Raw genomic sequence first — 27,259 nt, 5'->3', positions numbered from 1 at the left:
CTGTTTGGAGTAGAACCTTTGACCCTGCTTTATTGGTACTTTTTACAGTTCCTGTCCGGCCAGGGTTCTAACCGAGTACTAAACAGAATACTAGTGGTGCGTGGTCAAAGTGCTCGCGTAATCCATGGATTTGTTGTGGGCATTCTCAGTGAATAAAGTACCAGATCCAATAGAGTGATGGAAACAAAACCAGGCTGATTGGGCCAAGTGTAATAGGGCTGATTAGTTGAAATGGGGACTTTACGATCTTTTGAAAGCTCAAGTAAATCTTATGGTTAAGATTTAGCTGTGTGCAGTCTTTATATGATACAGCTTTGAGTCCTTAATTTGTTTTTTCATTGTTTTTTTTTTCTGTTTTGGAATTTGCTCAAAAGACTCATGAGCCTGTTTATCATTTTTGAAGTATTTTATTCAAAGTTTTGGGGCTTTTCAGTAACTTTATTTAAGTCAGTGTATGCAAGTATAGCTTAAAGGTTCTATATTATAATTACATTTTTAAATTAGTGTTATAATGTAGCTTCCTTATCAAAAACTTACCTGGAGCTGTGTTTTGTTTCATTCACAAATATTTAACGCACAAATCCTGCATATTTAGGCTGAGTTCTCTTCAACAGAAAACACTCATGTAATGTGTTAATACAGCAAGTGTTCCACTGTGTTTATAAACTACATACACTAGAATCATTTGGATCATTTCAGTCCTAGAATGGCCAATCTCTTAATGTAGCAGTTGTAACTTGCAAACTACCACTACATGACGTCACAAGGTGGAATAGAGCATTTTGAGATCTGGAGATGGAGACAGACTAATAATAAAGGATTACTCAATGAAACGAAACACGACTCTAGGTATGAAGTTTCTAATGTGGCTTTTTTAAATAACATAGGCCCTTTTAGGATAATGCTAACTGTTCATTTTTGTACCTTGGGAAACTGCCACACTTTTGACCCCATTTACTGAGTCCGATAGAATACAAGGCTGAAGAAAGTTTCGTATCTCAAGTCTTGCTTCACAACAATATAAGACCCTTGCAGCATCTTTCTGTTTTTGTAATATAATCTGTGCGCTGTGCACTTCCCAGAGCAGTGAGAGACAGAGGCAGCAGACAGCAGGATACAGCTGGGGGTCGGTGCCAGTCTGAGCCTGTGCAGCATTGATTTCACACAGCCTCAGAAGGTACTGATCACACTGAGCGTCTGAGTACATGTCAGACACAGGCAAATACCAGCCGCACGTGTCAGGAGGATACTACTGCCTATGAGAACAGTACGGCAACAGAACAGTACATCCTGGGTTTTACAACAGACAAAGTGAGGAAAACGCCTTAATCATTGTCACTGTTTGTGATATTTTCTGGTAATCTCGTAATAGTAAAATTTCAGACTTGATATTGACGCTGATGCCACGATGCCACAATGCTAGACAATACGAAGTTGTTATAGGAAAAGTTTATTGATTATTGATTTATATGTGATTTTTTTTTTTGTTTGTTTGTTTTCTTCTGAATTGATAAAAAAGTATTCTAGTTTATATGCAATTTTTAATACTATGGACAGCACTATTTTCTACACACTTGTTACTTGAATGTCATGTTCCAGAGCCTGTATCATTTTGTATTATGTGATTTAAGCTCGAGTGCAATGCTTTTGTTATTCCACAGTTATTTCATAAGTTAGAGGTGTAATGTATTACTTCAGAAAACAATATGCTCAACAAACAAAACTGAAAACCACCAATATATCACAAAAAGCCTACAAAAGTACAGGAAAATGAAGCAGTTATACAAGTAAAAGTAGGTAAATAATTATTGTGATAGGCCTACAATCAATTTTCATATTTTACTATGTGCCATCGCTACTGCAGTTTGTAAATTCTTCTACTAACAGCCATTATTCTGATTCTGAGACTTCAACAAACAGCAAAACCAATTTACTCACATTATGGCAATGCTGTTGGACACTGTTGAGTTGTTGTTTGTAGAGACGGCACACAAAAAAAAAAAACTAAAAGAAAACACAGTAGACAGTTTTTCTTGTGTTTGAAAATAGTAATTTTGACTCCCACAGCACAAAGTGAAGGCTTGAAGCGGTAACGACAGTGACTGAGGTTATCCATCATAGTCACTCCGGACTTTGTGGAAACATGTTAGTTTAGTTTATTCTGCATTTGTCAGGGGCCATGCACAAATCCATTAATCTTACAAAAGAAAACTGTACGAGATTTAGCTACTGCTGCTTTCCATCTGCAGTGCTTGGGCAGGTGAAAATACACTAAAAATACCTATTACTTTACAAGATTATCGTTAACATTAGCAGTAAAATACAACAAAACGTCACCATTTCAAATAGATTATGTTCCCTACAGTTTATATAAATATTATAATACAAGATGTTGATAAGTTGAATTGCCAAAATGATGTAAATAAATATTAAAAATGATCATCGCTTTTCCAGTGAATACAGTACAAGTTAACTCCACAGATGTTGCCACACTTGATTATCTAAAATGTCCTTTTTTCACATTTCTACTGACATTTTTAAGATCTAGAAGCTGATTCAACTGCCTGACGGTTTGAAAAGAAAAGGCTGGCTGTTGTCATTTACGTCACAGTGTTTGGTGAAATTGTGGGTTTGTTTGTGTTTGCAGATGACGGGAAGCTGTCTCTGGATGAGTTCCAGGCCTTTTTCTCTGACGGCACGTTGAACGAGGAGGAGCTGGAGAAACTGTTTCACACCATCGACTCGGACAACACCAGGTCAGCAATCGCAGTGCAGTCTGGAGACATACTGTGTACTGTAGAATAGATTATATGGACTGGATGTAACGTGATGTAGCATTGTACTGCATGAGCTAAGTGAAAGTGCTCGTTAGGGCTACACAATTTTGAGAAAATTACAATGTTTTCTATATAGTGAACGTGATTATATGTTTAAAGTGGAACTAAACACCAACTTTTCTGTGCTACTAAACTGTGTGTAATATGTTTTAATAACATCCTCTACTCTTCCTAGTCATGTTTGGCAACTTTTGTGCAAACTAGGTAAATTTGCAGTTTTCTGTTTGCTGCCTCTGTGCAATTTCAAGTAGTTGGTGACATCACAAATGACTGCCCAGCTCACAGCCAGGTGTTTCCCAAAACAAACACCTGGCTGCAGGGGTGGAGTTTGAAGTGTGGATACCTGTTAGACCAATCACACTGTTCTTATACCTCCTCGACCCTTATGCCCCCTCTTCCTCCATCACTTTTTTTCTTTAGTCCTCCAGGTACAGCCCAGTTCTATTTGAAATGTGGTTGTGGGCGGAGTTTAGGTGTTTAGTCCCACTTTAAAAAGTTTCATTCTGTTTAAAGTGTACACTGCAAACAACTCCAGAAGCATTAATATTTGAGAAGATGGTAATATGAACCGATAAATAAGATAAAAATCACATGCATTTCATAACGTGTGTAAAGGTCTAAACTACAGGTACAACAGGATTTTTCAATTGCGATGTATTGTGCAAGCCAAGTACCGGTAATGTGGATGTGTGGCTTTAGTTCTTCATCACATCCACAGAATCGATTATGGAAAAGAGCAGCAGCTGTTTTCCTGCTCACAGCCTCAAGAGCTACTATGCGTCTCCATTATTTGACAGAGTTTGTGCACACTTATTTAAAATGCATGCAAATTATACTGCAGCTGTGAAGGCTCCATCTAAACCAGGGCTCTTTATGTGAAGGAGCGACTCCAAAACAAAAGCAGCCTGTTTCATGTTTGTACTTTCAAGGGCCAAGTCCAAACTTTTTCATCTTTTATTTATTTATTATAGACATTTCATCTCATTACCAAACAGTGTGGGCTGTACTCAGTAGATATTATTATTAATCAATGGTGGAAGAAGTACTGAAGTTTGTTGCTTAAGTAAAAGTACAGATCTGGGAGAAGAAGTACTCAAGTAAAAGTATCAATGACAAAATCTTCTTAAGTAAAAGTACTTAAATAGAAACAAATTAATTGATAAGTTTGTTTGTTTTTCCCCTAGCTTTTTACTTGTATATTTTTGTTTTCTCAAACCCCTCAGCCTTTTCAGCAAGTCTCAAACAATAATAAAAAAATACTTTACTTTTCAGTTCAGTTCAAAAATATGGTGTAGAAGAAAGTACAGATACCTGCTCTCAATTGTAGTGAAGTAAAAGTAAAAAGTATCCATGATAAAATTTACTTAAGTACAGTACTTTACTGCTTTCACTTCGTTGCGTTCCACCACTGCTATTAACCTCCATATTCATGAGGCAGTATATGTTTTTTTAACATTTACCGTCATACGCTGTTGCATGTTTTTCTATTTTGGAAAAAGCTTTTAAGAATTAGAAGTAGAGATCAATGAACACCAGGAAACACAACATTGAGTTTTGATTTATAACCTCTCGTAACGATTGTCTTGATTTGACTTAACCCTGCCAGTAAATGTCCTGTATAAACATCCCTATGCGTTTTCAGCACAAGAACATTAATTGTATTAGTGTAAGGATGTAAGCAGGGCAGTGCCAGTCATCCACAACAAAACAAGGCTCCCCACTGCTCTTCCAGATACTTTCTCTCTCTGATTGGACCTTATTACATCCATTTATTGACCCTTAATCAGCTGATCAGATCTCCCTGACGGAGATGGCGAGGGCTGTGCTGCTGACACAGTGGGTTGCCTACAGCCCTGTCTCAGTCATTTAAACAACCCTCCGAATCCTGTGGTGATAAAATGAATGGAGCAGAACAAAAGCTGACCTTTATGGCTGCAGAATAGATTGAATTAGGTTCAATATAAATCCTGCAGCGGGCTCACTCATTATGGAGATCTGTTAGTTAAATCAGTGCGGCAGAACTGCAGCGCTGTCCCATCGATGTTAGACACTCTGAAATAAATGTGAGTTATGGCAGTGGGACCTCTTTAAACTTCCAGTGATGAGATAAAACATTATCTCACACACAAAAAACTGACAGAGGGAATATTGTCACACAGGCAAATATTGATGAGCAAATTAATTAAAAAACGGTAGAATCACAGATCTCAGCCTTTTCTATTGTTAAAAATATGATCTGCAACAAACAAATGAAACACGCAAGAGGTGAGTTAGTAACTGTGAATCCTAGAAGCTACTTGTTTGAACTTACACAGCAAAAAACGTTTAACAGTATAATTATGGGAAAATGTATGATCAAAAAAGAGACTAAAAGTTTCCCACTAGTACAGAGAAAACGTATTTATGGTGACAGGCCTAACCACAATAATCATAAAAACTAAATATATACAGTTCAACAAAAAAGTCATGTGGTTAAACAAGTTCTCATATAGATCAAATCAACTTTCAAACTAAAAAGAAAAGGTTCAAATTCACTCTATTTATGTAATTTTCCATTCAAATATATATATATATATATATTATTCTAGATTTAGTATCAATTTGTATTTGGGTTGCCTTTGGACAACCCCTAACTTTCTGGTCTATCAAACTTAGACTTAGACCCATAAAAACTTTATTGATCCACAGTAAAAGTTACTTGGTCCATTGTCAGAGGATGACAGGGGAGGAAACTGGCTGAAACTGTGGGAAAGTTATGTTTCCTGGATGAGATGAGGCAGTCATTGGTCATGGGGCTGCACTGGAGGCAGGTGGTCCTAACAGAATAAGTGCGTACATACATCAGGTTGTGGGGTGCAGTGACAGGGTGAAAGGGGTGGGCTTTGGTGAAGGTTGGAGCGTGTGATTGATGAGGAGGACACGATCCGTCTGAGGCGTGTAGGCAGCTCCATTTCCTCCTTACACCAGACTGAGGCTCTATCTGTGTTTCTGTCAAACCATCACTTTCATCACCTCATCCTCCCTCCATCTGCCACTTATCTGTCCCCCAACTCTCTCAACAACCCATCTCATCTAAAGCACATATTCAGCTTTCCCGCTATGTATCTTGGTCTTAAATCCTTATCTTTGCAGCGGGAATAATAAGAACTTTTGGCTTAATGTCAAACGTGGGTCTAATTTAAAATATGCCACTACAAAAAAGACTTAAACACATATATATACATTGAAACCAGATTCTTTTTGTCCTGACTTTGGGGAAGCTTTTGACAAAATGTATTTGAAGCACTGTGGTAAAACATGGACAAACAATAATACATATTTACCAAAAAAAAATAACCGTGCTCAACTTAACAAAGCAACAGAAATTAAGCAACTAAGGAGAAAATCCATGTGTACCCTGGCTACACTGATGTCTCTCTCGAATCTCTAATTAGCCCTGCTTAAATACCCTCCCACACAATAAGCAACTCCCCCCGGTCTACACCATATTCTTCCCAGGTGCTGTGGGTATAACTTTAGTCATATCTCATATGGAACCATCTCTCAGGGCCCAAGTCCCTTAACTAAATAGTGTTTAACACAATAAACTATAAACACTTAAAACATTGAAACAAAATACATAATACATTAATACAAAAGAAACAAACAAACTTAAACCAGTTCTCCCTCCACATGGTCCAGCCCATGACCACAACCAAGCCTTTAAAAATGGCCGACATAGGGCACACCCCCTTTTTGTCTGGACCATGTGGAGACTCAGGTAAGTGGATAACTGTATTGAACTGAATTGACAAAATAATTGAATTAACTACATTTAACCAAATAAAATATCTTTAAACTAACAAGTGTGTTTGATGATTCAATTAAAAAGGTGATATTAAAGGGACAAAGGCACCCTTTGTCACACTGACAATTTTTCAACTGGTGAATTAGTTTGACTAAATGTTCACTTACTAAAATTGTATTTACAATTTTAAAATGAAATGTAATTACAAAGGCAATTGGTGAGATATATTAATTACATTTGTTCTGTTGTACTTGAGATGGTCGACCTCTTCCATACTTTATTGTTGACCTTACCATACTTTGTAGTTTTGTTGACTCTGCGTTTCTGTGATTTTTGTCCCAATAAACCATGATACAGATTGTGAATTCTCTCGGAGTAGCCATTTCTTAGGAGTTTCTTTAAAGGGAAGCCTCTTTAATCAACAGAATGCCTGACAAAACTGCAATGTGATTAAAAACTTTTATAACCGCTGAGTACAATACAACAAATATATCTTATCAACTGACTTTGAAATAACGTTTTCAAGTTGTAAACACTTTATTGGACACCTTGTATTATTCCAAAGCAAACTACAACTCATCGCTTCTCAAAGGTGGAGTTGAAAAAAAATGTTGTACAACCATCTTCTCCATTCCCATTGTGGATCATGGCTCTACATCTGAATTAAACAGGCGTTGTGTAATGGAGGATAATTGGTTGGAAAGCCTGGAGTAAAGTGGTGTTTTGCCTAAACAAATCACTCTCTTCCTCATTTACACATTTCATTGTCCACAGGCCATTTTTTGTGAAGCAGATGAACAGATGGGATCTCGCTCTGTCCCCTCAGCCCTCTGGATCCTTCGGCTGCTCAACCATCCTCCACAGCCCCCATTAGCTCTCATTCAAAATTCAAAAACAGCAATTTTTCGGAGCTAATGTACTATAGCTCAGATTGGTTCATTGAGAAATGTAATTTGAAAGAACAGTAGTGGCCTGATGACGACCTTAATTGTTTTACTAGCAGATGTTACTCTATTAGTGCAATATGACCACAGCAATTCTAATATGAATCTTTTTTCCTAAGTTTTGATAAAATTTTGCGTTGTCTTAAAAGAAATAAACTTGCTTTGAATATTAATTTCCAGAAGACAAATAGATAGACAAGATAGATTATTAAAGCAGATTTATTATGCAAAATCAACTTTTCAGACCCTTTAACCATCTTAAAGTTGGTTACACTTCTCATTTACCCTTTCAAAGTTGCATTTAGAGTGATTTGTGCATGTTTGAGCAACCTTTAATTGCTTATTTTCAAGATGCCATATTGCAGATCAACCCCTGTTTTCACCACTACTGGCATATGGCTGCTGCTCTTTTCTTACTTCGTTCTCCAATTTTATTTTCTTAGTCGGTGATTTGGATTCGGCAGTGTTGTGTAGTCATTTTGGTACAAATGTTAACAAATCTGCTACTCGCTAGTGTGATGCGCAGCTATTCACACGACGGGCCGACAACTTCACGTTGTTGAAGCGGACTTGTTTTTATTAAGTCAGTTTAGATTAATATAATGATCCACAGGTATTGTAGATTATAACTAGATTGCATGCTCAAGTACAATATGTCTCCTTCAATAGCTGCCATAAAAAGAAAAGATATAAAAAAAATAAAAATACAAAAACTGCTCCAAACCAAGTAATACTGCCAGTAAAACCAGCTTTTACTGGCAGAAGATTGGCTGTGCACCGCTTGATTAAAAAGACCTAAGCCGATCATTAGTTATTCGATTTTGATTAAAACTAAATGAATTGCACAACCCTGTTATGAGCTTGTGATTTTGGGGATTTCTAGCTCCTAAAGTTGCCAACAGTGCACATCCAGCCTGCATGACTTATGAATGTTGAGGTGTAACAGCATGCAAACAGTCTTCTCATGTGCCTCTGACCCTGCTCCTGTCCGCCCCTTCTCCCCTCTTCTTCTTCTCCCTTCTTCCCTTCTCTCTCTCTGCTGCTCGTCGTCTTTGATGCAATAGTAATGTTGACACCAAGGAACTCTGTGGTAAGTACAACGCACACTCTCATACAAACTTTGGCGTACATGGCATATATGGGTTCATGAGTACACATTCGATATTGTGATATTAAGTAAATTCACTGTCGTTTCTTGACCAAAAAAAATAAATCTATAACCACATTTATGACTTTTTATAGTTGGACACCCATGTAAGTAGCCTTGTCACAACAAATTTTGAAGTTCAATGTATTGCTTAAGTAAATATAGACGATAAATGATAATATTGAAACCAAATTACAAAGCACCCCCCAAAAAACTGCTAGCAGAATACAACACTTAAGTAGTTAGTATTTATTTATAATGAATCATAGAAGTTATTTATTCAACCCTCTACAGCTCAAATCTTATATTGCAAAAAAAAAAAAAAAAGTCCTACTGCAAAGCAAAAGTACCCACGATAAATACTGACACCCCCAAAAGCATTGTTCCATCTATCATATATTGAAGTATATAAGTATAAGTCGATATAGTAATTCTCGTGACAGGCCTACATGCAAGTTAATGGGATTTTTTTGTAGCCTACAGTCTGCAATGAGAGTGGCATATGCATCGCTTGTTGAAAAGAAATCTCAAGGTCCAGCTTTTCTTTTGAGGAAACCTTTACGATTCTTTGAAAGGCGTTTTAGCTCAGCTCTCATTTCTGCCCTCCTTTCACTAGTATTGAATATATTTCTCTGTACCTTTATTCTTCATTTTTCAAGTATATTGTGTGATTTATAAAACTAAATCAGTGAATGAGATGTGCTTGTCTGTGTTGTATGTGTGCAGACTATTTTGCCAAGCACATGGGAGAATATGAAGGGGTCCTGGCCTCACTGGAAACGCTCAACCTTTCCATCCTTAAAGCTATGGACTTCACCAAGAAGGTATGCCAACACTAAACTTTATTATCTGTTTAAAGACATTATATTCAACATTTTTTATACAATGAACTCACCTTCTAGTAGAATGAATCATTGAACCAGTTTATATCAAGGTGTTTTATATTGTGGTTGATCAAAAAATCACTGTGATATGTGTTTATCACCAGATACATGTTTTATCTGAAAGCACCACTAGAAAACTTTTGCCCACATTTACTACACCATTGCTGTCCTCCTACCAACATGCACTCAGCTCTGTCACATCCTTTTCTTATAATGGACAACAGAATGGTAAATGGTCGCATTTTCATATAGCGTTTTTTCCACCTTCAAGCCACTCAAAGTGCTTTACATCAAGGAACCACTCACCCGTTAACACACACATTCATCCACCAGTGTACGCAGACACTGGGAGCGAGTGTGCGTTTTGTCTTGCCCAAGGACACACCAACAGCATTCATTTATGAGAGCTTTAATCACACACGCCAACCTCAACCAATGATGTTCACGTCAAGAGCAGGATTCAACATTTTGATACAATGAATGTGTGTCCTTCAGCCTTCCCCGTCTGAAGTTTATATTAGGTGTTTTATATTGTGGTTGATCAAAAAAAAATCGCTGTGTTATAGTTTATTACTAGATGCATGGACGGTTTTATTTGATTGCAGGAAAAAGCACTATCATAAAACTTGTGTCCATAAATGTTAAAGATGTACTACACCATTGCTGTCCTCCTAGAAAGATGCAGCACCGTTACATCCTTTGTTTTAACGGACAGTGGAATACATACAATAAGTCATACAGAAAGCTTAGACCCCCCTGTCCTTTTTGTGTGTAGAACTATAGCGTACATGACAGGCTGATGATAAATAGTGCAGTGCAGATGTGGATATAAAAGTTCTCGTGCACACGCATTGGTCTAGCTCCAGTAAACTGTGCTATGACCATATTTGTGCTATGGGCTATGAATAATGCTATGTCAAGTCAGTCCCTTGTGCTGTGACCAGTGGCTCCTCCGCTCAGCATCCAAAGCCTGCTCCTCATTCAGCGCCTGAGCAGCACCAATGTGTTATCCTACTTTTTGCCTTGTGCTATATATAGCAGCTGGTCTACAGTCACACTAGTCATACTCCAGCCCGGCCTGTGCTTGTTCTACAGATGGGAGATACAGTATATCAAAGAATCAATAAAATAATATGATCATCTTTATTTATGTAGCACCTTTAAAAAGCAGAGTTTACAAAGCGCTTCACAAAAAAAGTAAAAACCAAACACCCAGAAGATAAAAAAATGGAGAACTAAAAAGAAAAGATGCACACTTAAAAATAAAAAGACAATTCATAAAGAGGCCTGATGATAAAAGTGAGTTTTAAGAAGTGATTTAAAAGATGATACTGATGGCGTAAGCCTTATCTCCTCAGGCAGATAGTTCCAAAGCTGTGGCACTTGAACCGAGAAAGCAGAATTACCCATCGTCCAGAGCCTCCACTTTGGAACAGTTAACAGGGAACTGCCAGAGGATCTAAGGCATATAGGAAGTTAAAAGTTCTTGTAATATCGCAGTTGTTGTTTTGGAGATGTACAAAATTTGAATATCGAGTACCACTTCATAAAAACTGTTGCTTTCTAATGTTTAAAATAAGAGTAGAATGGGATTTTTCTGTACCTTCTTTGGTTAGTCTTAGTTAGTTTAAAGTAAAAATGATTGATCTGAAACCCTTGCACCTGCAGCCAATCATTAACCAGAGCTCGTGCGTCCCCTGAGGGTATTTTGGAAGTTCTGGGCTTTTGGAGGCATGGCCTGTCCATATACAGTATTTTCAATTTCATCTATATAGCTCATTTAAAAACGACTTCAGCTGTCCATAGTGCTTCAACACAAATATGCAGAGAAAACTATACACCAAGATATCCTGACTAGCTACTATTAAATGCTAGGGAGAAGAGGTGGGTTTTCAGTCTAGTCTTAAACTGCATTAAAGACTGAGAGGATCTGACAGGTAGAGGGAGGCTGTTCCATACTCTGGCTGCTGCCACAGTATGTTCTTTTATATGCAGGTTTAGGCACTGGCAATTGAGGATCAGTTGTGATTATAAGACCTTTTTAAAACGGTAAGACTTTTGCGGGCATGCCCTAGTGCTTTTCTGATGGATTATAATAATATCTTCTGAGATAATTCCAAAATATATTGAGATTGATTGAGTTTGAAATTCATTTGTGTCAGTATCGCCCTCTCCTACTGTGCTGTTTCTGTCTATCTCCAGTGAGCAGCTCTGTCTTTATCTCCCCACCTCGGGCTTGTACCTCTGTAATGAGCAGCTATTGTTTAATCAATCAGCCAAGTGTCCCTCTTGTTCGGCCGCTGTATCTGCCACATTCACTCTTATTCAAGCTGATTTGTGACATTCAGAGTCCCACAAAGCAACTTGCCCAGCCTCTGATGTCATTATAGCATATATGGGCAGTGCTGTGTTCACGAGAGAGATGCTTAAGAGGTGAAAAAGTCAACGTGCAGATCTCACACTGCTGACCAGTCATTTATTGACGGAGGATTTGTGTGAGATCCAAGTTGGAGACACTGTAGGAGTCCAGGTGTGGCATTAAACAGTCAAAGGTCTACATCTGGTGCTGACGATGCCGCTATTGATACTACTTTTACCTCTAAAAAAGCTATAGGCAGGCTGTAAGTTGAAAACATACAAATAAGGAACAGAAATGTCTCATTAAATATGCAACTGCAAGCACTGTACCTTTCCTGCTCAACAAGCTTGCCATTTCAAATCAGTTGAATTAGTTTAGTTTTATAGGTCCTGCTCAACTGTAGACTGTATATATAAATGGACATAGCTATATATAGTTCACTATCTATTGAAAAACTGTAGCTTCTCTCTCTAACTGTTGCTGTTAGGCATATTTTAAGACCAAAATGATGAGCCTATCATTCTGTGTTACATGATCCTGGTGTTTTTATTTGGCTATTTTGTCTATAAATCAGCATATGAACATTAATACCAAACCAATGACCAATTTTTTCCCTGAGATCACTCCTGTTAGCATTAGCAACAGATTTGATTGTAGTGTTGCTAAGCGGGAAGTGATGTTACCTTCAACAGCCTCGCTCCGGATTATCTTTTTAGTTGCCATGATATTCACGGTCGGAATTCCAAATATGGATCTCGACTCCAAATTGGCCCCTGTAACTGCTAGCCTCGATGAGCTTCATTTGACTGAAGCTGAACGCTATGGGTGACAGCACACTCCCTTAGTCCACTTCTATTATACAGTTTATGTGCTCAACCCATGTGGAAAACGGCAATATCAGTTTTCCTGTGTAAAATATTATAGAGAAATTAACATTATGGCCTCTTAATGGTTCAGTTTGACACTATGCAGCTACCTGACTTATTCAATAAACCTAAACTCATCCTACGTAACCTTTAGCGCTCCATTCTAACTGTGATTGGGACCGTATGTAGTGTGTCCTGCGCATGTATGCTTGCTGGTGGTTGAGAGATTGGTTGCGGTGTGTGGTGTCTTAATGGAGCGCTGAACCTTATCGGCTGCTCAGCAAAGCCTCTAAGTGGACAGTTTGAAAGCTAATCCCAGTGTAAGAATAAGAGCTTAAGCCTCAGCACTGTCTGTGATAGTGGAATAAAACACTTGGTAAAATAGTATCGCGCTTCTCCGTAGCATCTCACTAATTACTTCCTCTCTTGAGCAATGGCATTCTCAGTTCATTGCAAACGTCATGATATTCTTAATGTTTCTACTGCAGGCATCAACAGTAAAAGGTCTGGTGAGATGTGAAAGATTCCAACTAGAAGTGCTTTTAATGCAGAATTGGATGAATGACAAGAGTTACCGCTTAACTCGGTTAGATTTAGCTTTGATTCCACATTTGGGATTAACATTTTTGCTATTCGAGACACTCTATATGTTTAAATGTACATACTCCAGTTAAAGAGATGAAAAGATGAAAGAGAGAGTGCTGCAGATGTGGAGATGGTGTGGGCGGAGCTAGAAGACAGAGCGTGATATTAGCTTTAGCAGAGGGTTTTGGCTTTTCAGAGGCCAGTAAGAATTGATTAGATCTACGCTCAGAGTGGAGGCAGGCTCAGAGAGACTTGAGAGCACATTTATACTGTACACAGGAAATCTTTCTCTTTCCACTAAAGCTTTTTTCATTAGAACCTAGAGGAGCGCAGTGACAAAATAAATTAGGAGATTATTCAGATGAAATTAAAGAACCAGACGTACTGGCCGAGGTGTCATGGGTAAACCCGCCAACATCTTACCAATGTACCACAAGACCTCATTAACAACAATGACATCAGGATAAATCTGTGGCCAGTGCAACTTCTGTTTAAGGCTTGTTTCGGTTGTTCATAAAGTATGCACCATTTTGCCTGGTTGATAAAGTACCGTTCGGGGCGGATTCACCTACCGATCCAAAGATTTACAGATCAATGGCCAATGCGCACTGACCACGTGTCCTTGGGCAAGCTACTTAGTGATCAAAATACATTAACACTTTTGACATACCTCAATAAAACTTTGGCACTGTATTATTTTTATTTGTCCCAATCTTCCCTCTCTTTGTTCCCAGAAGGATTTCCGTTCTCTTCATGTAGTATTCATTACTTTCAATATGAAGTATCAATTACCATGAGCTATCATTGTTTGCTTGCCTTTGGAGACATATGAGAGGCTCTGCAAATGAGTCAATCAAAAGTAATTAGTGTGATTAATAAACTCTTGTGACCTTTCACCTCATATCAGAGCGAAGGATTAGAAGTAATTACAGTTTGTGTGGGATGGGAATATTCTTCTATCTTTCTCTAGACTGTAGCACACAGACTCTGCAGGCTTATAGACTTTGAATTGCTCAAGTTAAATCTGGAAAGTCTGTGGTCTTTGGCTGTTGGCTACCTTATGTTCTCCCAATGAAGAAGCTTACAGTTAATTGTGTGATCCAATATTGCTCATATGCAAGAATACCTTCCTGTTTTACTCATGACACTGATGAACATGTGGTACTGATATGTTTGACACATTATAATCTAAAAGGAAATGCAAAAATGAGATGCACATTCACTAAAATAACTTGTCAATAAGGCTCTCTGACACTTCTTGAGCCTGTGTACTTGTCTGCAGGAGACTCTAGGCTTAATGAGCAAATGTCAAATACGATTCTTTGCCTTGAAAAATGAAGGTCTCTCCAGAACAAGTCAATTCTACAGTAAACCTGCTGCCACTCTGCTCCAGCTTATGACAGTAGAGCATCACCTCAAGACTCCTCACCTAAGGGGGGCAGAGGGTGTGTTACCATAGGAACGGAAAACATGGGGACAGCTGTCACGGCAAACACTGCCAATGTCAGATAACATGGAGACAGCTTGTTAAGATAAGACAGTACCAGATGAACTTTAGCCAAACTTTTGTGAAAGGAAAAGCAGAGTCAGCCAGGATAATTACCATGCACTACCTGTAGCATTGACTACACCACTCATTTTCTGTGGTATTTCTTTAAATCTAAAATGTCATAATCTTGTATTCATGACGGGTGAGCCTGGACTCAGTTGGGGCCAATTTGTGCGTAAAAATGATGTCTCATGCTCTCTGAACCCCTCATTCCTAAATTCCAATTTGAGCTCAGCAGTGCATTGTCATATTTTGGTGCAGGGAAGACAAAATCCATGGAAACAGACTAACTTGGTCACTCAAGGTGTCTGTCGATCGCATTTTGGGCACATACTGTAACATGCATATTTTTGGCCTGGAAGTGTAGCTTTGCCTTCATTTGCCTTACATTTCCAGGCCATATTTGAATTATTTGCCAGACAGATGGAACGAAACCCTATACTAACCCTAGCCCTAAGAAAAATCAGCATGTTCCAATCTTACTGAAACCCTTCTACGACAGTTCTCTATTTAGCAACACTGCAGAACAAATATGTAGCCTACAGGGATCTGTTTTCTCCAATCCCCTCTTCTTTTAACTATTTATCTTTAGTCTGTGAAAGCTTTTATGATTTCAGAGTCAGAAGTGGCTCCAGAAAACCATTTTAATTGGCTCTTGGGCAGGTGGAGAAGGCCCCTCCCAAGAGAAGTGTGCAACTGCTGAGTGTGTGTGTGCGCGCATGTGTGCGTGTACATATGAGCAGAATTCATTAAACGTGCTGGCTGTCCTCTCTGCTCTGTTTAAATGCTACGTTTAATGAGCCCCTCTCATTAGGGCTTTTTTCAAGCTTTTGTGTCTTCTGACTCACATGCTTAACTCCTTAAACCTTTTCTCCTGTCAACAATAGTCTATTCTTGACAGCTTGTCTGTGTCTCTCTTAGATATTCTGTGCTTTTTGTATTTTATCTTATCACAACTTTCAGGGTCTCTGTTCTTTATTTTTCAAATCTTTCTTTTTGTCAACACTGCACTGAAATCCCACATGACTGATTTGGCAGAAGTAATCGCTAAATTAGAGAGTGCAGACTTCAGAAGGGGCAATGAGTTCACATTTTCTAGATCTGGACTTGCTACTTGTTAGTTCAGGGGTAAAGGCTCTGCCCATAATAAAATACAAATGGAGTTTGTTTCTTTTCCTCTTTTTCCTTCTTTTTGCAAATAGTACAAAAGTTACTCTTTGAAACGCTGTTCTCAGAAAATGCTTTGGGTACACTAAAACTGGACATTACTAAATGACTAAACGAGGACCACATAGGACTGAGTACCAGATCTGAATCAAGACTAAAGCAGGACTCTACCAGACTTCTGTTTGGCTCACAGTGAGCAGAAAGGAGCAGACTACTTTACAAGACAATGTAGGGAGACATTTCGTTTGAAAAATAGTTTCAGCTTCAAAAGGTAAAATGTTCCAGTTGTATATTTGAATGTAAACATTAGAAAAATATTTTTTTTAAAAGGCTAGTGAGCCTTTTAATATTATTTGGATTTAGTTTTAAATTGGTCCCAAATACATTGAAAAAACATATCCAAGTCAAACCTGCTCAACACTGGGTAAATACTACAGTATATTTAGGCCTAAATGGAAAAATGAAGACCTGTAGGAGCCAAAAATTCTTATTATATTGTTTTTTGACCTTTGCACGCTAAGCGCAATTAATCACACTTTAAGTATGCTATTAATTTCAATAAAAAAATGTAATCGCTTTAATCCCAGCTCTAATCTGTTTATTTAGCGTAAAGGTGCACTATGTAACCTTTCAGTGTAAACTGCTTATGTTCATGGCAATGTTATTTCTTTGCCTTGAATATTCCACAGTATGGCATTAAACTTAACTATTTCAGTAGAGCTAAGCAAGTGACACTACCAGGCCAAGTTACAGTTTAGATCTGGTGAAAAGCAAGCCTGTTCACAGAATAAGAATGGATGTTTTTAAAACAATAAAAACACCTGTAATGAAATAAATGTTTGATAGATGAGTTTAATATCATTCTGGCAAATAAATAACATCTCCATGGAGACAAGCAGGTGACAAACCCATCACCAGAAAAGTTACACTGTTTACCTTTAAGGATGAATGAGCTAATAAGACTTAGCTACTAAAAGTGTGAAAAGCCAAACAGAAGCTAGAGGACATGTGGGGGGATGAATGAAGCACGGTGCAGAAGTGAGCCCCAGAGTAGAGACGAGGTGAGGGAGGTCACAGCTGCAGTCTCAACTCTCTCTCACTGCTGCCATGGCTGCCCACTGACTCCTGCTTCTTGTCTGTGCTACAGGGTTCAGATTTAATGCCATTTTATTCAACATTCTTAATGGAACTCATCACAAATACTGTCTTGTAACTTGAGGATTAAAAAAACTGTTGTAATATGAATTTATTAAGTATGTAAACGATGCATGTTGTCCAAAGGGTGGCTGTGGGCTTTCGAGGGGGCAATCAGCTCTCAGGCTTCTCATCCCTCCTGTTTTTCAGAAGGTAAGAAAGAAGTAGAAAAGAACGGGTGAGCATAAGAAGAAAAATGCAGATCTTTGTTGAAACATAGTGAGTTCTAGGGTTGAGTCGCTAATAAAAAGATCATTTGTGAATTCGTATTAAAATACAATGGGGAAAATTAGCTCTTGCCGCCCCATTTTGGAGAATGAAATCATCACTTTGCATCACCTGAAAACAACTAAGAGCCATTTTTAGAAGTATCTGCCTCTGTTTCTGCTTTTGTATGCCCTTAATTTCACACTTAAATCCAACAAGAAATGAGTGGGGCGAAGTAGCCAGCCTGTTGTGTTTTAACATAAAGCCGCACAGAGCAGAAAATGTTGAGGTTTTGTCTCGTTTTATCATCCCACCCTAGCCCTAAAAAAACCCTGAAACAAGATGCTACGTATTCAGTTGAAAGGCTTACAAATGACTAGTTAATGACCCATATATTTGCCAATTGTTTTTCTATCTCTGAGCTCATTTTCTTTATATCAGCTTGTCATTTTTCTGTCATAGTCCATTTAGATGTATGGTTCCATGACAATATGTATATTATAAGTATTTGTTTGTAGACAGCTGTCGTGCTAAGATTTGTGCCCCTGTTCTACCTTTATTTACTATCTGCAGAAACTAATGATAACAGATAACCTGATAAGTCAGTGATGGAGTGCTGTGGCAGTGCTTTAAAGGGTGCGTTGTCAGTTGTGTGTAAGTGATGAGGTTAGACAGAGGCCATGAAAAATGCGAACGACTTTAACAGTGAAAATAAGAAGGCAGTCACTCTTCTGTAACAAAAATAGGCTTATACAGAAAAAAGTGTGTTGTCATTTTAAACAAAGGATGACTATAATTTTTCTGTGAAGTTTGTTTTGCTTTCCCAATGGCAGCCTTAGTAATCTGTTGTTGACTCCTGATTTATTAAATTTCTATAAAGGAAATTGTGCCAAGTTCTCAAGATTTATATTCATACTTTTCGTGATTAACTATCTCTAACTCATTGTAACACTGTGTGCAGACCACTACAACAAACAGCACTACTAAGGAGCTGATAGCATACTGTATATCTGGTTGTGGTGTATCATGGAATAAAATATATGCTTTATAACATGATGTGACTTCCTGGTGTGTAAAACCTCAGCTGAGGCTGCTGTGTGTTTTGTGTGTGAGAGAGAGGATCCACACTGCGGTTACTGTCCTGCTAATGGACTGTAGATGTCTCCAGCCGAGGAGCAGCAGGAGGCCAGACTTACACCTGTGTCATTAGGGCACACGCACACACAAACACACACACATGCAGCAAACACACAAACATACACGCGCGCACACACCCCGACACATGCACACAGACACACACACACACGCGCGCAGCAAACATACATGCGTGCACACACGCAGCAAACGCGTGCACACACAAACACACACTGTACATGTGAGGCTAAAAAGCATTTCAGAAATTTAATTTCTTTTGTACAGAAATATGAACAGTCTGTGAACAGACTGTTTAAAGTCTTTAAGTGGAGGGGTTTGGAATAGGGAAGGGACAATAAGCATAATATAATTTATCGTGACAAAAAGGGCAGACGATAATCAGTCGTGGGACATTTAATATAAGAATGAGATGAGGATCACCAACAAAGATAATCGCTGTTATATCACCAGAATGTGCAGAAAAAAACCTACTCCTCAATGATTTCTTCCAGAGCATTGTTTTCACTGATAACAAAGTACCATTCTATAACTGCTGTTTAAACATAAGACATATTCATAATATTTAAATGATAATTATTCATATCATTTTTAGACTGTCAGCAGCGTTAGTAATTATCATGCCTAGTTTGGAACATCCTGCATTTGCACATTACCAGAATAAAGGTCAACATCCATTTTTAGCACAATGGCTTTGGTGAAGGTTTTCTCTCTCCAGTTTTGTTTGTTGTTGTCCTTTTTTCTTCCCTTGTTTAAGTTCAAATTATTTTCTCTATAATGCATTCCATTGTGCTTGACTTTCGTTTACTTTACAAGACTTTAAAGTAACACAGGAGACACTTAGAAGATCCATGATGCCGTCTGCTCTGATATAATTTCTTGAATACTGCTAAACGCTGTTGCTTAGAGACATATTGACTCTCGTTGCTAGGGAACCATTTTAATTGGCTGATGTGCGAAACCGAGGCAGGGTTGTGGGGGTTTTGGAGGTAGCTTGCTAGCAAGGAAGCTAGATCTACCAACACATCAAAGCTTTGTTATAACGCAGAAAACAAGACTCCCGCCTGCAGTATCTTAGCCGGATCCAGACAAGCCTGCTGCTACTTAAACAACTTTTATTAGTTGCCATGACAAAGGGCATCAAACCAGTAAAAAGTAATAAAAGCTTCCAAAAATAGCTGATGTGGTAGATCCTGTGGAGGATGCACCACAGTGAGCTCAAATGTGGGATTTGGGAAGAATATTTAGCTTGAGTGCAATTTTTCTGAGTATTTCAATTGTGATTATTAGATTTGCAGTTTGTGTTTTAATAATAGGATTCTCTTCATAGATCACATTTTAAACGTGTCTAATCTAAAGGTTATAATTAGCTAATTGTGAGTTCCAGTCAATTGTGATTAATCTTGTAGACCTAGATCTTGGTTTGGAGGAAAACTGTCTCGAAGCAGAGTGTTCCTGCTGGAAATGACGCTCGCACTGTGTGATGGGGACTGTCAGAGTGTCTCAACGTAACTCACTTCACAGAAGCAGCACCCGAGTCAATGTAGCCTGACAGGAGGGCTCTACATCTTATAACCTTTAATTACAAACTCATTCAGTAGTTCAGTAGCAAGCTGCCACAGTCTGTCATCCGTGGCTTTATGCTCCTCCTTGGGTTTAGTACTTTTGTAAAAAACATGACACTTCTTTTGATTTTTACTGTAGATTATTTGTGGATTATATTTTCGAAGTTATCTCATTGTCAAGACAGGTGTGTTGGTAACTTTAGAGGAAACCAGTAGTACATCTTGGTGAAATCAGGTGAATACTTTTTAGTTTTTATGCAACATTGAAGTAATACTTGATTAAAACACATTGTATTTCCATTGTTTGAGTTCAGGCCTGTATCTTATATTATTTTACTATTGAAGACACTGTGTTGTAATGGTCTGGTGTTTAAGATTCTGGTCCTTTTCTAACAGCACTTTTCACATCCAACTTCTCCTTGTGATCTCACTGAGCTCAAAGGGGTTATTAAGATAATCGATGCAATAGGGATTATTAAGAGAATCAATACCAAACCTCTACGCCCTCCCTGTGCTCAGAGCCTTGTATAGCACTTCAACTGAGCTTGTGCGTTCTGACAATACTTGACAACCCTGTAATTGTAAACTGTTTTTGTTTATGGTTGAAAACACATTTTATTCTCATTATTGAGTGCGCTATCATTACATGCATCAACACCACTGAAGGCAGAGACACCAGCTAATGGCTCAATTTAAACAGCTGTTCACATAAAAAATGTCCCAATCATGGCCTGGTGTACATGAATACACAGCATTGTCCTGTGGATGACTTTGTTCAATAGTAATCAATTCACTTGAATGGGCTATTCATGTAACTCAGTGAATCCTTTATTTTCAACCCAGTGCTATCATCATCATTATAAAACCAGTCAATGTACTGTGAAGTATTTCTGTAGCTGTAAATACACCACACCATTTTTCTCAATTACTCCTGGAGCTACACTCCACTACAATGTTGCTTTCTTAAATGATAGTATTTTGTTTCATTTCAAAGTCAACCTAGTACCTCACAGCGACACAATGAGAAATATATATTTTTTTATATTACCATGTTGAATACAAAAATATACTTACTATTTTCAGTTAAAGATTGGCCGACATGATACAACTTTTTGAACTCACAAACCATTAAACTATCCACAAATGAATATCACAGAAACACATGTTTTCCCGCTTGCTTGGAACAACAGCATATAGACCACACAACTAAATAAAGCACAATCCACATGTTTTGTATGTTCTAGTGCCACACACACAACCTTTAATTACAGTTTTGCATTGTGCAGTGTCTCTCAGCGACATGATCATTGTCAGTGCAGTACTCTCCCCTTTGACTGATTGAAGGCACTACACGGGGCGGACAGCGCCTGTCAAACTGATGTACCTGTCACTGTCAGGCCGACCCCTATCTCCTTCTGAGACTCAGTAGATGAAATAATTTGCCCTAACGAGTTGAACCTCTGTAATCAGTGATTACCACCTACAGCCTGTGTAATCAAGCGCTTTCATCTCATCACAAAGGGCTGGTGCGTGTGCGGATGTGTAGGTTGGTGGTAATGACGAGGTTTTGTTGTTAACATAGATGGCTGAGATGATATGATGAAACAGCATACATAATGCTGCTATTCATTTGTTTAGCAGCAGACATTTACATGCATCTCCTACATTCTGTACATTCATTATAACACACTCAGCCTAAACATTAAGGTTAATTGTAATATAACCTTTATCCACATATTCAATTTGTTGGACACAAAATACAGTCCACTTATGGAAACTTAAATTTGTGCAGAGAAAAGCATCTAATTAACACTTTGATCTGATTCTAAAGAACTGTTATTTACCACCTCATCAACATTCAACCATTGTGAATCAATCATGAAACAAAGCACTTTGGAAACTGTTTAGCTCCAGTTAGTATATATAGTATTTTATTATACTGTACTGTGTAGGCTTCTCAAAAGTATCAAAAAGGCAGATACTAATCCATAATATAATCAAAACTATATACTGTTTTTATTTAAATAAGCATTGATACAAATCAGAAATCACATAAATAAGACAGAATTTGATCTTTCCTGAATAGTTTTAAAATGATCTTGAGTTTTTTTCAGAACTAACATAAGACCACATTGTAACATAAAAACATACTATTATTTTGTGTTGAAAATGTAACTGTTGTGTAAAAAATGCCATATTGAATGATGAGTCTATTCCACAGTATTGAAATTGAGTTTGAAATGATAGCACCAGGACAACATTAATACTGTACCTCATCAGAATTAGGGAGTGTTGTGATTCTCCTGTTGCTCAGTGATCTGAATTATAGATCACAGCTCTGCCAGCCCAGGTTTTGTTCTGGGCCCTTGGGACCCACTGACAAGTGAGTGATGGGGTGATGGACTCATTCACAATAGAAAGACACAAAAGTGATTGACAGGACAACCCTCTTGGAGTCTCTGCCTCATTTATAATGTGCTGGTCCAATTACTGTCTGCTACATCCTGACAACAGAGCTAAATGTAATTAAACTCAAAATAGTGAAGCTTTTGGAATATAATATGCAAATTGGTAGGTTGGTTTATCTTGCAGTAAGTTACCTCATATGTTTTTGGTTAGCTTTTTAGTTTTTTCTCATAGATTTACTTAAAAACATCAATTATAAGTATTTGTCATGATCCGCACTGTCCGCTCCTGGTTTTCCTCCCTATGTGCTCTTCCCCCTCCCTCACCTGCTTGTACCTGGAGCTGGGTGGAGCTCTCGGCTCCTCCCGCACGCACCTGCTCTCCATCTGGCTAATCACCACACCTGCCGTGGATAAGAGGAGATGGGGGAAGACACTCGGTGCGAGATCGTCTGTTTGGACTCACCCTGTCTGTGCTGTGTTTGTCGTCCTCACTTGTTCCTGTCGTGCCTGCGTTCCTGTCATCCCTATGTTCCTGTCGTGCTCCGGCCCTGGATGTCTCCTGCCCGCTCTGCCCTACGCCCGTCTGGTCTGCCTGTCGTCCTGTGGTCCCTTCATGTCCCCAGTCCCTGTGTTTCCTGTGTTCCTGCTCACCTGCTCACCTCCGGATCACCCGCTGTTCGTACTTTGTTCAATTGTTACAATAAATACTGTAAATCTGCCCCGAGTCTGCATCCCTTGGTCCGTTACACACACCCGTTACGACAGTATTATTAGAATGAAAGATGCCAATGTACAGATTTTAATGAGTGTCAAAACCTTATGGCATAAACTTTTCTAATTCTGATTTTCTGGATTCATATCTGTTCTGACAGTACTTTCTTCCAATGATAGATTGTATTTAATATGCCTCTGATCCCTTTATCAAAGTTTAAGCGGCTTCAAATATTGCACTGAAGGGAATTATTCAACTCAATACGTCTTTTTCTTCCAGTATTGAAATAAATTATGTGTCTGTTTGTAAGTCAGACAGCATGTGGTGTAATTAAACTATTTTCAATATTCCAAATCCCTGGCATCAGCACAGCACACTCAGCTTTACCCAATAAGACATCATAATAAATCATATTCACAAATCCTTATTTTTATATTTCTGTTTATCCCGCCTCGATGATTAACTTTCAGCATGGACGTTATTCATTCAAGTGACTCATCAGTCTCTTGGAAGAAAACACAAAAACGCCTCAAATCCATCTTACTGTGTGAAAACATTGCTCATTGTCTCCTACACATTTGGGAGTGTTGCTCTGTAAAAAAAACATTGACTGTGGGATAATGGAAGTCAACGCGGCCCGTGCGATTGCGTCCCTCGTGGGAGCGCTTGTCGTTGATTAGGCCACGGAGCAGAAAGGCTGACTGCACAGGAACCCTAATTGTCTTGGTGAGGCAATGCGGCGTGACTGGTGACAGTAGAGTCTGACATGAGTGACTGACTCCGCTCTCCTGAGTACATATGTAGTCAATTATCACAGCCCATTGATGGAGCACTGGTCATGCATGGAGGTCGACTGGCTAAAGTTTTCGGTGATAAACTCCAGTGAGAAATATGAAAGCAGAGGACCTGGTCAGTGCTCTGAATAATTCAATGGTGGTGATAAGGTCAGCACTGTAAAAGCACGGGGTGTTTTTGCTCCTTCAGCTGTGGGATTATGGGACTCCAAAACGCAATGAGGCAGAAGACACCGCACAGCTTACAATAGAGAGTGACCAAAATTGCCTTTTGCAAAACGGTGTCGTAATGTGATTTCATAATAACGTTTTGTACATTTGATCATGCAACAAATAACATTATGATTTCCCACAATGTCTTTTCCTAGTAATGGTTATAAACGAGTAGTAAGTGACAAATAAATATGCCATTAAAACAGATAATTGGTGAGTTGTAACTATTCATTCTCTATCTTCCAATGCTATAAACATTGGTGAATCCCAAAAATAAACATTTTATTCACCTTATTCTGGAAGATGTCATTGTCATTCGGGTTGTATTGTTTTGCATGGAGCTGCGGATCTTAACAGCAAATAAGTTCTATACAGACTACACAGCTGTTTTAAACCTCTCAAAGAGTCAGTGCAGTGTTGACTTGTTGGTGCACATGGACATTGAATCAACCTACTTTATATCATATTTTAACAGCAAAACTTTTCCCAAATTCTCCATTGAAATGAATGGGACTCCTGCTTAACTGAATGTGCTATCACAAAAAAGTACTTTTAAATGCATTTATGGCAAAAGTGAGTGGGGCAGAAGAAGGTAGCTGCATACAAATTGTCACATATTAGCGGGTTTCTTCAAATGATCCATTATTACAGTTTTTTGCACAATCTAATGTATTTACTGTTACATTGGTGTACATTTTCCTGATGTGCAGAGCCATGTGTCCTGATGTGCAGAGCCGTGTGTTTGAGACAAGTGGTAGACTTTGACAAACAGATGCTGTGACTGATGCTGACATTGTGCGTCTACATTGATTTTCCTTTTCTGTTATGATGCTCTTTAATAAGATCATGTGGATTGTGTTTCTGTCTCGCCCAAAGCCTAAACTGTAACAGGATCTAGTGGGGCCTCAGCACTTTGGGCCCTGGTGGGAGCGGCGCTAAGCTCGGACTAAAAGGTTTTTAGGGCTTTAGATGCCATACAAGAGGCAGCCATGATAGATGATTGGAGCCCCCAGAGCGGAAGTCTATTTTTGCCTGATATTTTGTGCTGCCTGTTTACCTTGAGAAGCCCTTGAATCCTCGGAAGTTGAAAGGAAAATGAAAAGAATAGAGCAGTGCACTTAGGCTGTACTGCTTTGAGATGTTTCAAATCTGTATAGAACAGTTATATAACCTTTTTTAGTCTTACTTTATGATCATGCAGTCTTTCACATGTGCTCTGGAATAACTAATGCCTAAAATATATATGAACATTCCCATTCATGCTTTCTCTTCCTCTGTGTGGACAGGTTTATGAAAAAGGGACCAACGTGGAGCAGTTTGTGACTCGCTTCCTGCTTAAGGAATCGGCCAATCAGATCCAGTCTCTCCTTAGCTCCGTGGAGAGTGCTGTGGACGCTATTGATGAACAGCACAGCCAATCAGGGTGAGGCAAATGTGTTCTTTAAAATGGTCCTGTTTTTGTCATATACCAACTCTAAAACATCTATACTCTGCTTGGTATTGTTGGCATGCACACTTCTATTTACTCACTTGAGAAATAAAAATAAGTCTTTTTAATAGAACCGTAAGCCATTTCATATCATAGACAATATGAACAAAAACTTGTTTTTTTTTTTTTTTCAATGCCTTTAAATCTTCAAAACAGCGAACCATTTCAAACTTTTTAAAAAACGCTTTTGAGTCACAGATTTCAGAGACAGATGGAGACAGATGCATCTGTAACGGGCAGGGTGTGTGTTCTGGTCCTGACATTTGGTTTGTGTTTTTGGTAAGTCAGAGCTTATAACTCAGAGTCTGCCTCAGATCTGTTCATTCCTGAGGCAATGCCTGAAGGCTGCTCCTGTTATGATACTTTAAGTGACTTAAAAATGCACAAAAAGATAGAGGTGTTATTAAATGTAAATGAAATACTAAAAGAGAGAGTTTTACATCAACACATTTGTTTGTTGTGGCATCCATTAAAAAGCATTTCTATGAGATTACATTTTTTCATTCTGCTGTTCATTATGCTCAAAGAAAACATATTGGGCTTTTGTCTGCTACATAGTTACAATTTATGACATCCATGAATCACAATTTCATATTTTAGACATCCTGCGTGTGTCATAATACAGAGCAATGGGTGTGTATGGGAAGTGGGGGGGAAACAGGAATTTTTGGAACAATGATGTCTTGAGTGCTGGAGATAATGCTTACTGAAACATGCACAAAGCTCTCTAAATACATTCTGAGAGAGTAAATGAGAAGGGAAAACTTTTTTTAACCTGCTTACCTGTTAAAAGTAGATTTTGCATGATATAATTTAACACAATAATAACTTAATTTTTGAAACTGGGTCCAGCAAAGACAGTTTTGAAGTGTCAATTTCCCAGTGAATACAAAGACTAATTTATTAGATCAGGGTTTATCACACAGGACACAAAGGGACGGTTAAAAGCTTCAGTCTTCATAAATGTGATCCACAAATACACTTGGAGCTTCTTCCCCTTTTGACCTGCTTTAAAACCTCTGTCTCCGTGCAGTCATTTACCTGCCAAGGTGAGCCCGCGGGTGCCAGAGAAGCGCTATGACAACGCCGTCCCAGACTACCCTCCCAACAATAGAGTGAGCGCTAAGGAGCCCGTCAGGACCATCAACACTGCATCAGGTAGACACAAGCATGCAATTGTTCAACAAAGTGGGAGTTAAACTGCTTAAAACATTAGTCTGGTGAATGAGCAACTGTTGGCTTTGTGTGCTGCCACCTTTCTTCACGAAAATGTTATGCTGGCACTTTGTGATTTGTTAAGCTCTGATCAAGCCTGCACTAGTGTGATGTAACCTTCCTTCATCCTTACCTAGCAGAAAATACGCAAACCGTTTTGAAGAAGGTGAAAGGAGGAAGTGGCA

The 27,259-nt window shown here is 38.5% G+C and overlaps 1 protein-coding gene across 2 annotated transcripts in view; it reads left to right on the top strand.

The window, feature by feature from the left end:
- Window positions 1–27,259, top strand: part of necab2 (N-terminal EF-hand calcium binding protein 2) — a 103,399-nt gene that overhangs the window by 25,842 nt on the left and 50,298 nt on the right. For both annotated transcript variants that reach the window (XM_033968744.2, XM_033968745.2), the window contains exons 3-7: window positions 2,648–2,756; window positions 8,633–8,658; window positions 9,442–9,539; window positions 25,657–25,793; window positions 26,893–27,017. In XM_033968744.2, coding sequence (XP_033824635.1) covers window positions 2,648–2,756; window positions 8,633–8,658; window positions 9,442–9,539; window positions 25,657–25,793; window positions 26,893–27,017 — 495 coding nt within the window. The remainder of the gene's footprint in view (window positions 1–2,647; window positions 2,757–8,632; window positions 8,659–9,441; window positions 9,540–25,656; window positions 25,794–26,892; window positions 27,018–27,259) is intronic.

This window comes from Periophthalmus magnuspinnatus, chromosome 6 (assembly GCF_009829125.3).
Source record: "Periophthalmus magnuspinnatus isolate fPerMag1 chromosome 6, fPerMag1.2.pri, whole genome shotgun sequence".
Taxonomy (NCBI): domain Eukaryota; kingdom Metazoa; phylum Chordata; class Actinopteri; order Gobiiformes; family Gobiidae; genus Periophthalmus; species Periophthalmus magnuspinnatus.
The sequence above is the reverse complement of the archived record's forward strand: the minus strand, read 5'-3'. Positions and strand labels throughout refer to the sequence as shown.